The 14,797-nt window shown below is 39.8% G+C and overlaps 1 protein-coding gene across 2 annotated transcripts in view; it reads right to left on the reverse strand.

Moving 5' to 3' along the window:
- Zc2hc1a (zinc finger C2HC-type containing 1A) overlaps nt 1–9,238 on the reverse strand; it is a 42,841-nt gene extending 33,603 nt beyond the window's left edge. For both annotated transcript variants that reach the window (XM_036178485.1, XM_036178486.1), the window contains exon 1: nt 9,136–9,238. In XM_036178485.1, the coding sequence (XP_036034378.1) occupies nt 9,136–9,151 (16 nt within the window). In that variant the 5' untranslated portion in view covers nt 9,152–9,238. The remainder of the gene's footprint in view (nt 1–9,135) is intronic.
- Between the last annotated feature and the right edge of the window lie 5,559 nt (nt 9,239–14,797).

Consider the following 14,797-nt stretch of genomic DNA (forward strand, 5'->3'; position numbering starts at 1 on the left):
TATTGAAACACATGAGCCATAGAGGCCAGTCTCATTCAAACTGCCACCTTCCATTCCCTAACCTCCAGAGGCTTATGGCCATATCAAAATGCATTTCGTTCAACTTCAAAACTCCCCAGTCCTTCAGTCTCAGCACAATTTAAAAGTCCAGTCTCTTCTGAGACTAAGATAATCTTTTAATGGTAACCCCCTATCTAAAAGGAAAAAGCAAACCACATACTTCCAACATACAAGGGCACTGTATACACATATATAATTCCACGTGACAGAGTCAATATTAGGCTGTCTTGGTATCTCCTCTCCAATAAAATTAGTCCAAAAGTCTTCAATTCAGGAGCAGATTCTTAGGACAAATGGAAAAAGCAGCAGCCACATTCTTGGCTAAACTATCATAAGAAAGTTCTCTACCTCAGTTCTTTGAAACCTCCTGAGCCCCCTCCATAGTCCACACTGCTCTCAGCACTACAGTCTTCAAAACTCCTACTAGGATGGCCCATGAGACCCCACCTTATAGCATTCCATCGTTTTCTTGGTTCAAGGTCCCAAAGTCTTCCATAGGCCTTCAAACAATATGGCCAGGCCTGTCAGAGTAATAGCCCACTTCCTGGTACCAACTTCTCAGTTATTTCTCTATTGCTGTGAAGACATTATGACCATGGCACCTTACAGAAGAAAGAGTTTATTGGGGGCTTACAGTTTCAGAGAGCAAGTCTATGACAATTATGGCAGAGAGTATAGTGGCGGGCAGGTAGTCAGGGCATTGGAGCAGTAGCTGATAGCTTACATGCTGAGACAGCAACCACAAAGCAGAAAAAGCTCTAGCTGGGAATGACATGGGCCTTAAAACTTCACAGCCTCCTTCTAGTGACATATCTCCTCCAACAAAGAAGCCACACCTTCTAATCCTTCTTGAATAGTTCAACCAACTAGGGACCAAATATTAAATTATATGAGACTATGGAGGTGCCATCCTCATTTAAAGCACCATAGGTAATAACCTCAATAAAAGGGGGAAAGTTTTTCAAAGTAAGAAAAACACAAATTTCTAATTTCCTTTTGATTTATCAACATGTGCATATCAATTGATACCAAAACCTACTAAAAACTTACACAAAGTGGTTATGATAAATAAATTAGGTCTCAAAAACCAAAAGCTACATTTTGTTCTATGAAATCATTTAAAAGGTATAACAGTAATAGTAGTACAGTGCAGTAGAAAAATAACTGGAATCTGTCTTATATTATTTAACTTTAAGTTGCAGCTCTCTGGTATAAAATAAGGATATTAAGTTACATGATGCATGGGGCTCATTTTTATCTACAACATATACAACAAAACATCACAACTACCTTAGTAGGAAATATGAATGGATAACAAAACACTTCTGTCTCTTGTATTTTTTAAATTCCTCAGATATAAGAATGACTAAGCCAATGCGTATGGAAAACAAACACCTCAGGTAGGATGTACTATGCTGATGAAATCACTTCCAAGTGTCCAGACAGAGCTGAGAATGTCAAAGGATCTATACCAAGAAAATGTACTCCTTCTCCTTGTTAGAGGTCCTCATCAGTTGAACTAGAAATAACTATGTAGCTAATCATATGGATAGGCTCAGCTTAGCATCTGTCAGCTATAATATGCATTGAATCTACCTCAAATTTATAATTAGGATGTCACACAATAAAATGCTTTACCTTACATAACACTCACATTTCTGAGTTATGCAATCTCCACTAAGTTCTCCTCAGTGCCAAAATCTAGCAATCTTAAAGCACATAAAAATAAGGCAGAGTTGCCATTCAAGGGGTGAAAATTGTAGCAGAGACCAAACACTGTTGGAAAAAAAGCACTCAAATCAATTGCTGGAAACAAGTCAATAAAGACTTTATTGTGCCACAGGTACCTGCATGGATGGACAATGATTCCCCAAAAGACATGGAATATTAAATGAAAATTTCAGTGCCACATATAGGATACTTCTTTACTAGTTACTGGTCATAGAGGTCTTACAGGCCAATAAATGAAAAGATATTGCCATTGCTCTTGATTGCCCACTATTACTAGATGGTGAAACCCTACTGCTAAAGACAGGACACCGTTTGGTTGCAAGACATGTAGACATCAAGCTAGAACTGACCTGAAAACTTCTTCCCTGGTGGCAAGCTTTGAATAGTGCAAAAGGGTGCTATGGAGGTGTCTTAGGGTTTAACTGTTGTGAGACACTATGACTATGGCAACTCTTACAAAGGAATACATTTAATTAGGGCTAGGTTGGAAATTCAAAAGTTAAGTTCATTATCATCATTGTAGGAAGAAGTATGGTGGCACAGAGGCAGACATAGTGCTGGACAAAGCTGAGATTTCTACAACTGGGGCAGGAGGCAGCAGGAAGAGACAATGACAATGGGCCTGGCTTGAACCCTCAGTGTCACACTTCTCCAACAAGGCCTCACCTCCTAACACTGCCAATCCCTAAGCCTAGGGCAGTCGCTCTCACTCAGACCACACAGGAGGCCGCAGGGAGACAAAATATATGTAGTCTTCTCCAGTGCCAGACTTGGCTGTTATAATACCAACTTGCCTGGCAACAGTTGCATGAAGGATATGAGGAAACCAACTACTTTTTAATTGGATTTCAAGCCTGATCAACAGGATGGATTCATGACTGGTACCGTAAATCTGGTCAAAAGTCCCTGGTGCAACAAGGGCTGTGGACTCCAGAAGGAGCCTATGACTGTAGTCTTACTAAACAGATTATATTGTCAAATGGTATTCTAAATATTTACATTTATATCCACAGATTATTAGTACTGTCTTCAGCTTGGCTAGAGAGGCTTCTTCTCAAGTGGGCAGTAGTTACGTCGAGACTCAAAAGCAGTCCAAAGTGCTGAGAATAAGGGACTGCTGAGGACTTAACCAGGACTCAGGACATCTCGGAGAGGGTGCTAAAAGAATGCAACAAGTGAAAGCTGGGAAGGACTGCTGTGAAATGCTTTTCTCTGGGAAGAAACAGACACTGCACTTAAGAGTCACTGAAGCTACATTATATGCATATACATACATTGAGCCTGGACTCAATGGTTATTACAATGATAAATAAGGAAAAAGTATGAAGACATGGGGATGTGTTGGCAAGTGTCTCTGGAAAGTAGGAAGGAAGAGTCTGGGTAGCTATGATCATAATACATTGTACACACATATAAAATTGCCAAAATATAAGAAAAGTATTTTATTTAAAAATACTTTAGTATTCTAAAACTCAGAAAACCAATTTTGGTAAAACTTATCTAGCACAAACGTGATTCTGTTAAGAGTTCTAATATGTAATAGCTTCAAAACTTGTATAAGGCTTGAAATTATACTTTTATGTAATACTAGTTCATAATATTGGTGAGATGAAATAATATACTATCCAAAATAGTTGTAATACTCTAAAATGTATACAATTCATAGGAGAAACAATTTCAAAAGAAATTTTGGAAAACAGAAGCAATTCTGGTATCCATTATTGTACACCAAATTTGCTTACAGGTAGTCTTATAAATTATAAAGGACCCCAGCTCATGTGAATCCAACTTTTAGCATGTAACAGAACTCTTGAATTTGTTATATCACTTTCTTCCCAAGAGCCTTTACAGATGGTCTCCTTTTAGACCTACTATCTCCGAAATGTCTTAGAATTTCCCGTTTCAAATCACATTAGACTTCCACACACACACACACACACACACACACACACAGCACGTGCACACACACATACACACACAGGCATGTGCACGCACACACACACTCGCGCACACACACATGCACACACACACACACACACACACACACACAGGCGCACACACACACATACATGCATGCAAGCACACACACACACACACACACACACAGGCACACACACACACACTTAGGTTATTCTGTGCATGACCTTTACCCTCCATACCACCTCACTGTCTGACTTTGGATTAATAAATATCATTTCAGAGATTAAAATTTTCTTAAAACACTCAAGCTTCCTCTAATTTCCAGCTCTCTCTCAATCAATATCTTATCTCAGAATAATTTTGACTTCTTAATCCAGGGTTTCTTTTACTGCAGTTTCATTGACCTAGTCAACTACAATCCAAGAAACTAACTTTTATCTTGACATATTCTCTCAAAGCCACATTTTCATAGTTAGAGTATAATTATTCAATTTATTGCCAGTCTCTTAGTATTTCTAAAATATAAGCTCCATTTTGTCTTTGTTAAGTGCATACATAGGAAAATCACAGCTCCTGAGGCATCCACTGAGGAGCTGAAAAGGGATGTTGCAGACACAGAGACACTGCTCTAAGTTCCTTCCTAGACTTACTTCCCTCTCTACCCAGTCTGAACAGAAACCTGATTCTCCTTTTCATAAATCATTCTCAGTCTCCTTATGATATGGGCAAATATTTATGAAATGTTATATTAAACAAAGTTAAATGAGTTTTCTTACTTCCTCAATTAAGGAAAAAATAGATGTAGAATGCTGGTATTTTCTTACACTCATTTCATCAGTAATCCTTTTACACCCAAGAATTACGTAAGACCAATGTCCTGAGTAGTATATTCTCAAATATTTTTGGTTAGTGTCTCCCTCTCACTCACTCCCTGCATGATTACAGACACACGTTCTAAGCCTATCCACTAAATTAAAGCAGGCCTCTTACTTGATTCAACAAATACTAAATGATTTTCTTGCATTAGATAAAATGTTCTAAGACATATGCAGCTAAAGGCAAAAGAATAAAATGAAATAAAATAAAAACAAAAACCTTAATCTTAGAGACCCTACTCTTCAAATACTAGGGAGAAAGTGAATAGAAACTAATAAAATTTCAGGGGATTAACCACAAAAAGAAGAAAAAAAGAATATGGGAAAGATGACAGCCAAGGCCATCTTTGGGAAGTAGACAAGATCAGGGAAAACTGATAGCAACAAAGACTAAGAAATGGGAGGTAACGACTCACCATCAATCTACTACCTGCCGTGTTTAACTACCTCTTTTGCACCCTCACTGACTAGGCTTTTCCATAGAACGGGGTCCTGTTCATAAATCTTTTGACTTTTAATGTTCTTACTCTTTTAGGCCTGTATTTCTTCACAATCCTGAATTCCCCAGGTTTCACCACCTAAGCAGGATTTGGCAAGTTAGTACTAGATTTCCTACCTACTCTCAGATACTATAAGCTTCTTCTAGCTCATTTGTTTCTTCATAAATATTGTTTCTTATCCACGTTCCTTTTTTTTTTTTTTTTTGGCAAGTTTTAAAACTTCTCTAAAAACTCCGCCCATTCAATCTCCCATTCTACCTAACCCCAAAACATGGGATTCTGTAAGTAGTCTTTTCTCACTTTATTAAGTATGATTTGCCTAGGCAATGGCTCCCTCTTCCTAGTGATAACCACTAAAACTTTGAGGTAAATAATTTCTAAGTTAACTGTGAGGTTTGTTTATTTTAAATCTGATACTCTCAAGTACTACACAAACATATTTCAAGCCAAAGTCATTAAGTCAGGAATCTTTTTTTATCTCTTGTACCAAAAAGTCGTAGCTCATTTTCCAATCTCAGAACTATCTTACAAATTTACCCTCCTTTTGACTTTCCTCTATATTTGCCATAGTTGTTTGTTTGTTTTTCAAAACAGGGTTTCTCTGTGTTGTTTTGGTGCCTGTCCTGGATCTCGCTCTGTAGACCAGGCTGGCCTTGAACTCACAGTTTTAATCTTCACCGTATATATGCATTTGAGGTCTCTGCTTTTTTTTCAGTCTATCTTTGGCACAGTTATGTGGGCCTCACCTGGTAGGCTAAGAGAGGCGGCATGCAATGTTTTAGCTATATCTGAATACTCTTAAGCATCTAACATGCTTCCTTAGTGTTTATCCATTGAATAAATATGTACTTCAATGCACTTGACATTTAGCTAATGTTTTTCTGTGCATGTTTAATATTTAATATAGTCAGTGAGGTCTAATGTTTAATAGCTTTGCCTTTTATAGCTGAGATAACTGAGATTCTGATTTGAATAATATGCGCAAATTGTGGATTAGAGAGATGGCCAAATGGTAAAGAGTACTTGCTGCTCTTGCAAAGGACTGGGCTCCAATCCCAATACCGGGCCACAACTGTCAGTAGCTATAGTTCCAGGGGATTTGATGCTTCCTTTTGACCTCTGTCAGCACTAGGCATAGATATGGTGCACGAACATACATGTAAGCCAAACACTCATATACAAGAATAAAATAATTAAAAAAAAAAAAAATCCCAAAATCATAGAGAGGAAAAAAAAAAAGACAACAAGAAAACAAAAGTTTAGATAAAAGCTTCTTTGAACTGTCTGGCCACTAAAATACCTGAATTCCCACTCATCATCAATCAAAAGTCACAGCAATGACAAATAGATGAATGCTACTAACAAAGATGAATAATTACTCAGTAAACCAGTACACATTTATGCTAAGTTAAAACACAAGATAAGCATTAACAAAGCATGAGGGCAGACTTCCACTGGGTAGGTGTGACAATACAGAAGAGCAATGCTAAGAAAATAAATGCAGCAGTCCAGAAAAGGAACGCCTGCCCAAGGTCTGCCAGAATTGGTATTGCCGTATCTTAGGCAGGCAATAACAATACTGTCTGTAAGGGTAGAGCCTCAGACTTTATCACCTCAATCTATGGTTGACAGAAGTTGCAAGATATTAGAAGTCCCCAGCTCTAAGACTTTTACGCTCCATAGGTGCATCCAGGGTACGGCTTTCACACAAAAAGGGATCAAAGGCTTTTCTCTAACTATTTAAGCCATGTAAAAGTTCTGCTATGGGCTACACAAAATTATAACCACACTGGTTTAAAATACAATATGCAATTCAATAATTCACTTTCTGACAATTCCAGAGACATAAAAGTCACAGCAAATCAAAAGTAACATAAATAGTATATGATTTATAAGCAACAAACATTTACTTTGAAAGGGTAAAAATAGCTTTGAAAGAACTTTTTCAAGAGAACAGTAACTACTTTCAACTAGAAATGTAAGTCAAATGTCAAAGACTATTTTTGCTAAATGACCAAGATACAGTAAACAATCTTGAACATTTTATACAATACACTGTCCTATAAATTCCAATGAAGAGGAAAGCTATCAAATAACTTACTAAGTGGGTGAATAAATTAATGAATGAAGTCTGCAAAATGTGATGTAATAGGAACTGATTTTTTTAAGGAAGGTGGGGGTGAGGTGGGGTTGAAGCCAAAAGTACACAGTTTTCCACTCAACAGAATACGCTGAGCTTTTAGTAGGTTGAACTGCTTGAAATTGCCAATATTCAGCTGTTCTACCAGACATGACGAATTATTTTCTTATGTTTCAACCTAATTCATTACAATTAAACACATCCTATTTTGCTAGGGGAAAAAACAAAACAAAACAAAACAGAAAAAAAAAAAACCCAGAGAATTAAAGAGTTGGTACTGTTTGACATAAACCAGACTCATAAATCATGCTCATTCCATATTACACCAGGATCTATATATTCTACACACACACACACACACACACACACACATATGCACGTGCGACTGATTATTATGATAGTTTTCAATTATATTTTCAAAATTTCTGACTTGGACTGCAACAGCAATATTAGCACAGCTTAAAATGTAAAGATTCTCAGTACGGGTAGAGCTTTGGGTACTTTTATTCTTCGCATGCACAGGATGAGTAAGTGAAACATTGGGTGACTATTTCTTCCACATTAATTATCGATCTGGGAAGTGTTCTAAAACACTCTTCATGCACTATAACATTATAAAAATTCTGGAGCCCATGTTTCAACCCTGTTTTCTATATATAGTCTCTACACCAGTTTAGTTTTAAATAATTAAAATAAGCTGCCTGCAGAGGCTCCCAAAAAGATTTCTGAAAGGAAGGCTTTACAATTTCTCATTTCATGTAAAGTTGAATGGTACATCAAGACCTTCACAGGTCATAGTAAACTGTAGCTGGGCCCCTATGTGGTCAACTGGAATTCTTTATTTTATTGCCTTCAAGGTGTTTGGTGAGGGCTTCACTGCAGAATAAAACTATGAAATAAAATTCATAATCATATTATTGCATTTCTTTCTGATGCACTTAAATCACTGGAAAAAAGTTATCAGTTACTACTTTTCACTTCACAACATGTCCTGAAATAATTATTTATAATATAAGAAAATGAAGGGCTCAGTGCCCCTGCTCATTCCAAGTACGTTAAGTGGTGGAATTTTTTTTAAGAAAAAACAAAAACAAAAACAAAAAAAAAAACCCCAGGATCCAAACTGAAAGCTTGTTTATAATAAATGTATACTGTCTTTTTTTAATCTAGAAGCTGTTGCTACCACTGGTAGGTTGGTTTTGTTTGTTTGTTTTCTTCCCTACCTTTGTTTTTAAGCGAATGTTGTCCTCAGACGGTATTAAAATGGATGAAAAGGGAGAAAAAGTGAAAGAATTGGGAACAAAGCAAAATCTGAAGCCATGGTTACACCACCAGGAAAAAGGGAAGATAAGGAACCAAAGCTGGCTCTTCCCTAGTTAGTCCTCGTGAATAAACCATCAAGCTGGAGCTATTGTTCGCGGTGTAGAGCTGGCCAGGGAGACTTCCTTGGAGATGCTCTGGCATCCTTCCGACCCCGACGCGCTGGAAATGGAAGGCAGGCTACCCAGGAATGCCCAAGGTGTGTGTCTGGAGCTCGCAGGAGGCGGGGCGAGTCCTGAGGGGCCAGCAGGGGCTGGCGACCCGGACGTGGCGAACCTTAACCGAGAATACAGTTTGCAAAGATAATAAAACCTGACCGGAGACGCTGACTCCCCAAAGGAGACTCTGGGGTCGGGAAGGACCAGAAAATGGTGGGAAGGCCTTGCAGGAGAGAGGACGAGGGGCTCCGACCCCGCGGGGAAGCCGCGGACCGTGCGCCGCTGGCAGCCTGCGGCCACCGCTCCGGCCCCGGCATCGGCGGGCGCAGGGACCTCGGCGCAGTGCCGTCCGGCCGCACTCGCCCCGGGAGTCCCGGGCCCTGTCGCCCCGACCCGCTCGAGCCCCGTGGCCGCATCCCCTGGCATCTCACCTTCCAGCCCCTCCATGGCGCACCGCCTCGGGATCCTCCGGCAGCGCCCGCCGCCACCGCCCAGCTCTGGCTGTAGCAACCCAGCCGCGCCTCCCACACGCTAACATCCAGCTCTCCCATTGGCCCACGCTAGCTGGGGCGGGGCTACGGAGGGCGGGGCCACGGAGGGCGGGGCCGCGCCTCCGGCGGTCTCCAGGGTGAAGGCTCCTTACACCAGGGTTTTTCCAACAGCCCTCCCTGGGAGCAGCCTTGGCTTCACTTGGCGTTCCTGAGATCCTGCCACGCCTTTGTTCCACTCCAGCAGCATTTACCCCCACCTAGTTTCCTGCCTAGAATACCTCAGCACCTCTGGAGCTCCTCATCTCCAGTAATAAAAGGATGTCTTTTTGCGGTCCCTTGGAATCGAGTGGCTCTTGTAGCAATCTAAAGGAGACTAGGTCCCACATTCTCCTGGGTTCCCCTTTTAGTCAAACATCCCCCAGACTTGCTCTGCAGACACAGCTCCCCCCCCCTCCCCCCCCTCACCCCTACCCCTTTTCTTTTTTTCTTTTTTTTTTACAGACACAGACGATGTCTCCTGAATGGATTTATTTTCTGCCTGGGGTTGTGAAACTGAGACTGTGCTACACTTTGAAAACAATGTCCTCAGCATAAAAAGTTGGGACTAAAATTAGAAGTGAAACTTTTGTGCTCACACAACCTTCTCCTGCCCAACAGGGCACTTACACTCAGTCTGCTCTCCTTAGAACTAAGCAAGTTGCACATCTCATCAAAATGACGCGGTACTGAGGAGTTTAAACTGGGAAGCTAGCCTACCAGAGGAAGATGGAGGCCTGTTTCTGTCAGAATCAAAACGTGGGGGTGAAGAACACTCAAAAGGAACTACAACCATTTTAATGGTTTTGCTTCACAATTTAACACATTTTCCTCCAGACTAGAGCTTTTTGAAAAATTTGCTTAGCAATAATAAACCCTGTTGTTTGCTGATTCCAAGGTATGTATTGGTAAGTTACCACTATTATTTTGTCCTTCACAAATCTAACATTACTTTCTTATTGATCTGTCCAATTCAGAAGTTATCCTATCTTAATTCTGTATACATTTAATAAACCAAGAACTGTAGCAGGAATCTTAAAAGTTCTTATTAATAAAATTAAACCTGAGACCAGTTATTGAAGTGAATGCTGGAAGATCAGAGAGACAGAACAAGCCACATACATCCACCTCACCTCGCCAGTTCCTCAGCTGGTCTTGTTTCCTTAGACTGCAAGTCTGAGTCCTCATCCAAATGAATCTCAGCTGAACTGTTGCTTGAAAACCTGAAAGCTTAACCAGCCAAATGCTTAACTAGCCAAAAGCTTAACCAGCCAAATGCTTCTAATTTCTGGTCTTCACGACTTATATAATCTTTCTACTTTCTGCCCCAACTCCCTGGCATTAAAGGCTCACTTTCTGGGATTAAAGGCGTGTGTCACCACGCCTGGGTGTTTCTAATGTGGCCTTGAACTTACAGAGATCCAGAGGGATTTCTGCCTCTGGAATGCTAGGATTAAAGGCGTGTGCTACCACTGCCTATCCTCATGTTTAATATTGTGGCCGTCCTGTTCTCTGTCCTCAGATAAGTTTATTAGCCTGCACAATATTTTTGGGAACACAATACCACAGAGAACTCTTGGGTTTTGTTTTTAAACAAGTAAACCCCAAGGAGTCTTGTCTTTGAGAAGATGCTCGAAATGCATTTGAATGCAGTAGAGTAGTCTCTTGTATAGAATTATGCCGGAAACCTCCCATTGGGGAATTGTCTCATGAGTCTTTCCTTGGTTCTGCTCTGGCTCTTCCTCACTTCTGAGTTTCTAAGCCAGGACAGCACACAGGCAACTTAGCTAGCCTATGAGGCTTTTTCTTCCTCTGTGCTTCTAAAACAAAATCGAATGGGGTTGAGACAGCTTTTATAAGAATGCCAAAAGGGGGAAAATACACATAAAGAAAATGGAAAATTAAAGAAGCCACTTACTTTGCAAATTACAAGCGTTTCACCTAAAGTTAAGACAAATATTTAGATGATTGGATACAAACCTTATGACCATAAAATCTACAGTAGCATTAATTACAATAATAAAAATAGCAACAACAACAACAACAACAAAGGACATTGCGAGGAAGGCCAGTCGACTTAGGGAAAGCACTTAGTGTACATACCTGGCCTTGTGAGCCTGGTCTCCAGAGCCAGCAGTGGAGAGAACCAACCCCTAGGTTGTCCTCTGACCTCCACATATGAGAGCCATGGCACATGCGCATGTGTATTTACATGCATCACCATACAGCACATTAATAATAAAAAGGAAAAAAAAACACAGAGCATGTGAAGTATGTTTTGCCCCTCATACATCCATATATTCAATCTGCAAAATAGGTCTACAGCGAACAGCCTACAATCTTCAGTTTTCAAAATTAAAATCTTCATCTTCTAGATGTCTCAGTGATTAATGTTTTGTCAATATTTGTGCCAGAATGAATAGTAGAGCTTGGATTTAGTCTCTGCTGGGTGTAACACTGAAGCCTACCATGCTATCCTATGTGTCTCTCTCCCCTGCCTTGTCTCCTTGCTGCAGCTAATAAGAATTCAAGCATTCAGACATGTTGCTGAATACGCATTTGGATAGACACTTCTGTAGTGGATCTTACTTCTGAAATCATGTTTGCTGCTCTTGTCTGCAGTGCTGGACTCCCAGCACTTCTAGGTTACAGCTCTCTTGCCTCCTGCAGCTCTCCCCTGGTACCAGCTCCAACATAAAGAAGACACAGTCCCCCCTGGTTGCCTGTGTTCCATTTCCTGCCCCCTGAAAGGCTGCATTGTGAAGATCTTCCTTCTTGGCACATATCTCTGTAGTCCATTGCTTTTTCCTCGTGCATTCATTTAGCAAACATTTATTGATGACCTTTCAGGCCTCAGGCTCACTTTTCTACTACCCAGATGTAAAAGTGAATGCCTCCGTTCTTCTCTCCTATGATTCTAAGCTGTAATCTGTATTCTATTTTAGCTACCAAGTGATGTTAGTAAGTAGTCGATAATGGGACTGTTCTCATTTTCTTACCACACAAAAGGGAAAACTAAGTTAGAAAAATATTTGTCTGCCCTGATCCAGACCCCCAAAGTAGGAAGTATATGAAATCGATACTCTACTGTGTCTTATTACTTCAAACCTATGATTTGGTCACTTCATATTGTGTTCCCGTCTGTCACCTTCACAGGAGCTGTCACACTGCCCTTCTTCAGTTTCCGGGGAACTAAGTCAGCTACACACAGCTTTGTGTTGGATGTCACACAAAGTTCAAGTTCCTTTTCAAAAGCCAGCCTTTGGTTCTCATTCAAATCATTTACACAGTGCAGCTGAGTGAGACTCTGAGTCTCAGTGAGAAAATACAGCCTCATTTAATCAGCTTCACTGTGGAGGGCATTTCTCCCTCTGTGACAACATGGTGAATGTCCTGCGGTTTGGAATTCAAGAAATAATATATGCATTGGGCAACCATAAGCAAATGATGTATTTCAGTATTAAATCTAAAGAAACATGGTTCTTATAAGTTCGGGGAGGGGGCTGTTGTAGACAGAGATGCAAATTTTGAACTGGGTAAGGTTTCTTTGATTTTGAAGTAAAAGGCAAAATCCATTAAATGTTCAGGAAAAAATAGGAATGGTTGATTATTGCTTTGAACAATCAGGAATGAAAAGCGTACTGTAAGAGATTGGAATTTGTCGAGTTTAAGGGTATCCTAGGCAAGAAGACACCAAATAAGGAAGGAAGTTTTAGGGGTTGGGGATTTAGCTCAGTGGTAGAGTGCTTGCCTGGCAAGCACAAGGTCCTGGGTTCGATCCTCAGCTCTGGCAAAAAAATAAAATAAAATAAAATAAATTAAAAAAAAAAGGACGTTTTGATAACGAACAAGCTAAAGCTGATTTAATCCCTTTCTGCTGATGTACAGCTGCATCCTCCTCAGTGGACAAGAGATCTGTGCCTTTGTGTTAGCAGTTAGGAAAGTATCTTCCATTCCCTTCTACTTCCTAACTTATTTGTACGCAGAAAACACTTCATCTTTCAACATCCTATTAGGATCCCACCTATCCATCTCTTGCAATCAGAACTTCAAATAGATTTCAAATTGCTACTGCAAATCTATTTGATGTTCATTGGGATCTCCCTGTGTACATACCAATACTCTAGGCATGGCAGGGAGTTCCAAATATATCTTTCTGATCTCTGGGAAGTTCATACCAAGTAGAGCGAGTCCTGCATAAGACACGATGCAGAGCTAAGTCTTAGATGTCATGGAACAATGTCTGAAAACAATTTTCTTCAGATACTTTTATGAATGGAAATATTTAAAAGATGTATAAGATGCACAAGTTAGATTGTATCTTGAAGAGTATCGTTGGAGGGGTAGGGACCACCAAAAACATAACACTATAAGCCTTATTAGGAATACTGTGTCAGCCTGGCACATTCTTGGAAAGAATAACGAAACAAGGGTAGTGCATGTATACATGTTTATTATTGTATAATATTTTTTCAGTAGTTCAGGCAATAGTATTTATATATTTTAATGCCAGTTACAAGGAATTGAATTAATTCTATATTCTAATATATCTTTCTAAAAATTTTGCAATCTTGTCCTTCATTCTCTTTTTTAACTCTGTGTTAAAGCACCCTCATTATTAGACACCATTATGCTGCATCAATGCTCTAAAGCAGTGGTTCTCAATCAGTGGGTCATGACCCCCTCCAGAGACCATCAGAAAGCACAGATATTTACATTCTGATTCATAACAGTAGCAAAATTACACTTATGAAGTTGCAATGAAAATAATTTTATGGTGGAGGATCACCACAACATGAGGAACTGTATCAAAGGGTCACAGTGTCAGGAAGGTTCAAAAACCACTGCTTTGAAGTCATAGAAACCTCTGTGTGTAAGTGATCTCTTCCAATATAAATGGTGCTGTTTTATGAGTTTATGATTTTAATGTATGTAAACAACATTTTACTATAGAATTCTGTTTACTTACAATTTTTATTTTTCTTTGAGACAATGTCTTGTGAAGCCCTGTCTGGCCTGTAATTCCTGTATGGCTGAGGCTGGCCTTGAATGTACAGTCTTCTAAGTGCTAGGATTTTAAGTATTCATCACTACTCCCAGGTTTGATTTTAGTTTTTAATTAAAATTTTTAATGTATGTCCAGAGATTCACAAACATGCAATACAGGGTTGCTGCTTCTGAATGATGGTTAGTAAGTTACTGATGCACGCATCACCCTTTGCCTTCCCACTGTAGAAGTGAAGAACAGTCAGTTGTCTCGAACTTGCTGCTACAATGGACATCTTTGTGCCTGTCCCCTAATGAACCTGGGCTCGAGTTCCTCTTGGATGCATCCCTGGGATAGATTACCAGGTCATATTTATTTCCACTAATTATGGCCAGACTGTTCTCGGCAGTGCTGGACTGGTCAGTGTACACTATTCTCAGCAGCATGTGGAGGATCCACCTCCCTACATCTCATTGATAGCTGCGTTACCTCTAATTTGTATCCATTTTTTTAATTGATGGGCGATTGATTCTTTATATACATGTTAATTCATATTTGACTTTCAATTCTATCTACTTT

Source organism: Onychomys torridus, chromosome 2, assembly GCF_903995425.1.
Source record: "Onychomys torridus chromosome 2, mOncTor1.1, whole genome shotgun sequence".
Classification (NCBI taxonomy): Eukaryota; Metazoa; Chordata; class Mammalia; order Rodentia; family Cricetidae; genus Onychomys; species Onychomys torridus.